The sequence below is a fragment of the Drosophila nasuta genome, chromosome 3 (genome assembly GCF_023558535.2).
Source record: "Drosophila nasuta strain 15112-1781.00 chromosome 3, ASM2355853v1, whole genome shotgun sequence".
Classification (NCBI taxonomy): domain Eukaryota; kingdom Metazoa; phylum Arthropoda; class Insecta; order Diptera; family Drosophilidae; genus Drosophila; species Drosophila nasuta.
Window position 1 is genome coordinate 6634484 of NC_083457.1, and position 4572 is coordinate 6639055.

Sequence of the window (4572 nt, forward strand, 5' to 3'; positions counted from 1 at the left end):
TGTCTAGCTCCTCTCTCTGCCTTATTTAATATTTGCTTTTTAATTACACGCCGATAAGCATCGGCTTCCTATTATCGACAAAATATCAATAACTATTGTGGAGGCATAAATAATTATAATACGGTCGTCATACAGTCAACTGATAAAGCTGCTGAGCTTTTGTATTTTTGAAAATTTGAATTTACTAGCTCATAAATAATGTGGTAGTTCCTTAAACAGTTCTGCAATCGATTGCTAATAATAATAAATTTGTAGAAAAGAGTTAATGGGTTATTAAGATCTTATAGAAACTGAACACTTCGAATTCAATTATTGAGTAATGATTGTTTATAGCACACATAAAATGAATATTTTTTAATTGCTAGCCTCTTGAAGAGCTATTTAATTTCTACAGAAATTTACACACAAGTTTAAGATAACGATGAGGAAATGATACATTTTGCTATAACCATATTTTGATATTGCCGGAAATTTAAAATAAAAATTGATTGCTGATACACCCAAAAAAAATCTTGTTAAATATTAAATAACTAAAAAAATTATTTATATTGTTGCTTTGTGATTGCAAAGACAACCATTAAGATAATAGAAAGACATCAAATGATATTTTATTGGCTGTTTGAAAGACTTAAAAATATTCATAAATATCTAGCGCATTATCGACAAAATTCTGAGAACTGCTGAAATTGGGAATCCCAAATCCCCGTTGTCAATTATATATTAAGGTGGTGTTCGAAAGTCAAAGATAATGTGCGAAAAAACTAGAATGCGAATCTAAATAGGTTGTAATAAATTCTATAAAAAATAATTGTGCCCAGTTATCAATTGCTTGTTTATTTGTTATCGACAATTTCAGTTGTAAAGTATGTTTTACCTCTGGTCATGGGTATTCCTAGGCATTGAAATCGGAAATAAGCTATCGCAATCAGCAAAATGATAGCACAAGCAATACGAAAAAGTGGCACGTTAGTCACAGCAGGAGGTTTTAATTATGGTATTTTAAATTGGATTTTGCGAAGAAATGATCGCTTATCAAATGTGAATTTTTTGTTTCGGACTTCGAATGAATCATACGCAAAATAAAGACTAGGCAAAGAGGAAGTAAGTTAAACTGGACCATTTAGCAAGCAATTACAATGCGAAGAATAAGAATTCAGCTGCTTAGTACGCTTGATGTCGGGCAATCCATCAGGAGTTAACTCAACGTAACTCAATGTCGATCCCGGCGGCGGTTTTGCCGGTTGCACGATGCCACACGCAACTTCATTTTGTGTTCGCTGACAGCACTTGAGGCACTTGGCAAGCAGCTCGTTAGCTGCTCTGCAGAGTTGCAATTGCGCTTAGTATGCAGGGCTTCGCCTTACGGCAGCGCATTTGCTTTTAAGTAAATAAAATTAATCATACGCCCAGTGTAACGTTTGGCTAGCACTCGCTGGCGGAGTACTACGAACCTCACGACATGCATCAAACACAGCGAGGGCGCTGAAATTGGAAAATTGAAAATGCATTGTTCGCGTTGCACACCAGCTGACACACACACAGGGAGTTGTAGTTGTAGTTGTGAAAACAGCTGAAAAATTGCTGGCATTTCGTGAGAGAATGGAAATGAATTTTCGCTGTAAACTTGATGCGTATTTCACTCTCGTCGTTGTCATCGCGAGCGACGCATTTTATGAAGTGCTTCTGCCGGCAATCTTAAGTTGTTTTCCCTAAAAAAATTAGAGTCAACAATTTCTACGAAATATTGCACAATCTATTGTTCTGGGTTTTTGACATCTTTGAAAAAAAAAACAAAAATGTTTTAGATTTGACATTTCATTGCATGATAAGTCTTAAACTGATATACATTTCGACTCGCATCGGAACGGAAAGCTCTCGAGTGCTTAGTCAGAGACAATTATACTCATATCGTGCTTGTGTGTGGCCGCTGACCGGCTTCGTTTGATTTCATACTTGCGTAATTATTAATGCCTGATAAACATATCCAGGGGCTTAGAGAATGATAAGAAGGACAACTCATTTGACGACTAAATGGCATTTAAATTAAATTAATGAAAATCAATACAAAGTCTAACAATGTCACGATTTTACTCACGTTGTTTTCGGTGTGTAGAGTAAATAATTTTGCTTTGGATGACATTAGGAATTAATATCAGCTTGCAGAATTTATTAGTCAGCAGAATATTGACGTGGCCATTGATTTGAATTTTGAAATTAACTAATGCAATAGACAAGGAGTTGGCTTAACCAAATAAGGCAAAACATAATGAATACTTATTGATGTCAGCATATTTTGTATAGATCCGAAAATAAACATCAGATACATAGTAAAGAAAATCAAATTGAATATTTTAGCTATTAATGTTTGCTTAGAGATCAGAGATTTTATTTTAATACAAAGTGGTATGGATTTAAATTATAATTATTTTTCTATTGTATTGGCTTTTGCAGCTTTAAATGGATGCCAGATTATAACAGAGCTATTTATAATTAGACCACATAGTTGGTAGCTCTAGCATAATGATATCAGTTCAGAGATAACAACATGTTTTAGTTAGCAAATGAACCATTCCCTACCAACAATATTGTAGCGCATAATGATGGTTATATCATATCAGTCCGTCATGGCTTCAAGCCCAAAGCCTTAGGATTTTGACAATTAATTTATTTGCCGACTATAAAAACTCTGCCCACTATCGGTTGGCAGTGAATTCGACCACGGACAGCAGCACGACCATTGACTGACGCCCTGTCAATAAAATATTATTAATAAAATATACGAAAATGTATTCAATCCTGTTGCTAATTGTTTGCTTGGCTGGTGCTGCCTGGGCAAATCCTCATCCCACTTGGGGGGAATCGAAGCTAATGCAAGCGATGCGTAGCACAAGTGAACTGCAACTGAATAATCCTTCGCGTTCGGTGGAATGTTTTCAGTACTACAGCGAAGTATTTGATCAGTTGTTGAAGAAATATGAAGCAGAGTACGCTGCTTGCCAGAACAGTTCAACGCTGGAGACTGCTCAGTTGAATGCTCAATATTCTCAAGTCGTAAATTCGCTGAATGTGTCTTCCATTAACACGTGCTATCAATTAATCGATTGCGCGACTCAAGCTGATAATCTGCAGATTTTGTCCTGCTACTCAGATGTGGTAAGTAAAAGTTAGAGTTCAATACGCACTTCAATACTCAATAAAATTTGATGTCTTATTGCAGGCTGGTGATAATGTCAGAGCCATGTATAATATTTCAAGCACTGCCAGCGAGAACTATGGCGATTTGGAGCAGCTCATACAGCAGATACAGTTCATTGAGAACCAATGCACGAATAGCTCAAAGCGTCGCTATGAACTCGACACTGATCAAGCCTACATCAGTCTGCAACAATGTCTGATGGGCACGGATCCAGTGCCAACACTTGCGCCCTCGACAAGCACTTCAACCAGCTTGAGCACTGCAAATGATACACCAACATCAACATCTCCCTCGGCAGATCTTTCGACTACAACCCAAGTAATCAGTTCAAGCACTTCAGTAGTTACGCCACGACCACAAACACGGTCAACATCAACCATTGCATCAAGCTCTACAGAGCGTGACACAACCACGGAGTTGACTACAATCCAACCAAGCAGCTCAAGCACTCAAAGCGATACGCCACGAACTTATAAAACCTCAACACAAACACCCATCGAATCATCCACTGCACCTTCGACAGTTTCTAGACGCACGCCTAGACCAATTGCCACAACTACAACGTCTTTTGTCACCACCAATTCGGCGACTTCCACAACCAGCAACAGCTTCAGCTCAGAGCTGAAGAAGCTGCTGCATTCGCTCCGCCACTAAACCATGTGACTTATTAGGCTCGACAACAAGATCTGAATTAGCAAAAACATTAGCCGACCAACTTTTGTAATCTGCTCAAGATAAATAAAAGGACAAAATTAAGTAAGAAATGAAATCGGAATTACATGAATGTTGGTCAAATATTGACGGCGACACAACTTCAACAGCAAAACTTGAATGAACCCATTGCAAGGCAAAGAGCATTAGTTGTATAATTAACGATGGCAACCTTAACACTTACTGATCGACTAAGCAATACCCCATGTTTTCGACGCGAACAACTTTTGTAATTAATATGAAAATTTTTAGAATAGAAAAAATTACTATATAAAGAAATAAATAAATGCAAATATTGAAAAATGTATAAGTACTTTAAAACTAAACATTTTGGTATATAATATATTTAAAACAAATCATAAATTTGATTTGAAAGAAAAAAGTTGAGTAAAAATATATATATTTTATTATGTGACGTAAATAGATAATAAATATACATATGTGGACGAGCCTATCATTAAATGTGGAGCTGATGAGTCAATACAAAAAGAAACCAACATTTTAATATAAAGAAAACAAATTTAAATAAAACTACAACACTTTTAAATAATTAAAAACTTTTCTATTAGTGATAATCAGTAAAAATACTTTTTTTTTTAATAATAATGTACGTAGTTTGATGATAATTAAATTTGTATTTGAATTAGAAATGGGGACTCACCTTT

The 4572-nt window shown here is 35.8% G+C and overlaps 1 protein-coding gene across 1 annotated transcript; it reads left to right on the forward strand.

Annotated features, from left to right (window-relative positions):
* The first annotated feature begins 2712 nt into the window (after positions 1 to 2712).
* On the forward strand, positions 2713 to 4168 carry LOC132790093 (location of vulva defective 1). The gene is made up of 2 exons (XM_060798526.1): positions 2713 to 3153; positions 3218 to 4168. The coding sequence occupies exons 1-2, from the start codon at positions 2785 to 2787 to the stop codon at positions 3848 to 3850; spliced, it is 1002 nt and encodes a 333-aa protein (XP_060654509.1). The 5' UTR covers positions 2713 to 2784; the 3' UTR covers positions 3851 to 4168.
* The last annotated feature ends 404 nt before the right edge of the window (positions 4169 to 4572 follow it).

Excerpts from the sequence above, each read along its gene's own strand:
- LOC132790093 (XM_060798526.1), top strand. The coding sequence starts at position 2,785 with ATGTATTCAATCCTGTTGCTAATTGTTTGCTTGGCTGGTGCTGCCTGG. Across the intron at positions 3,154-3,217 it reads TGTCCTGCTACTCAGATGTG|GCTGGTGATAATGTCAGAGC; the intron begins GTAAGTAAAAGT and ends GTCTTATTGCAG.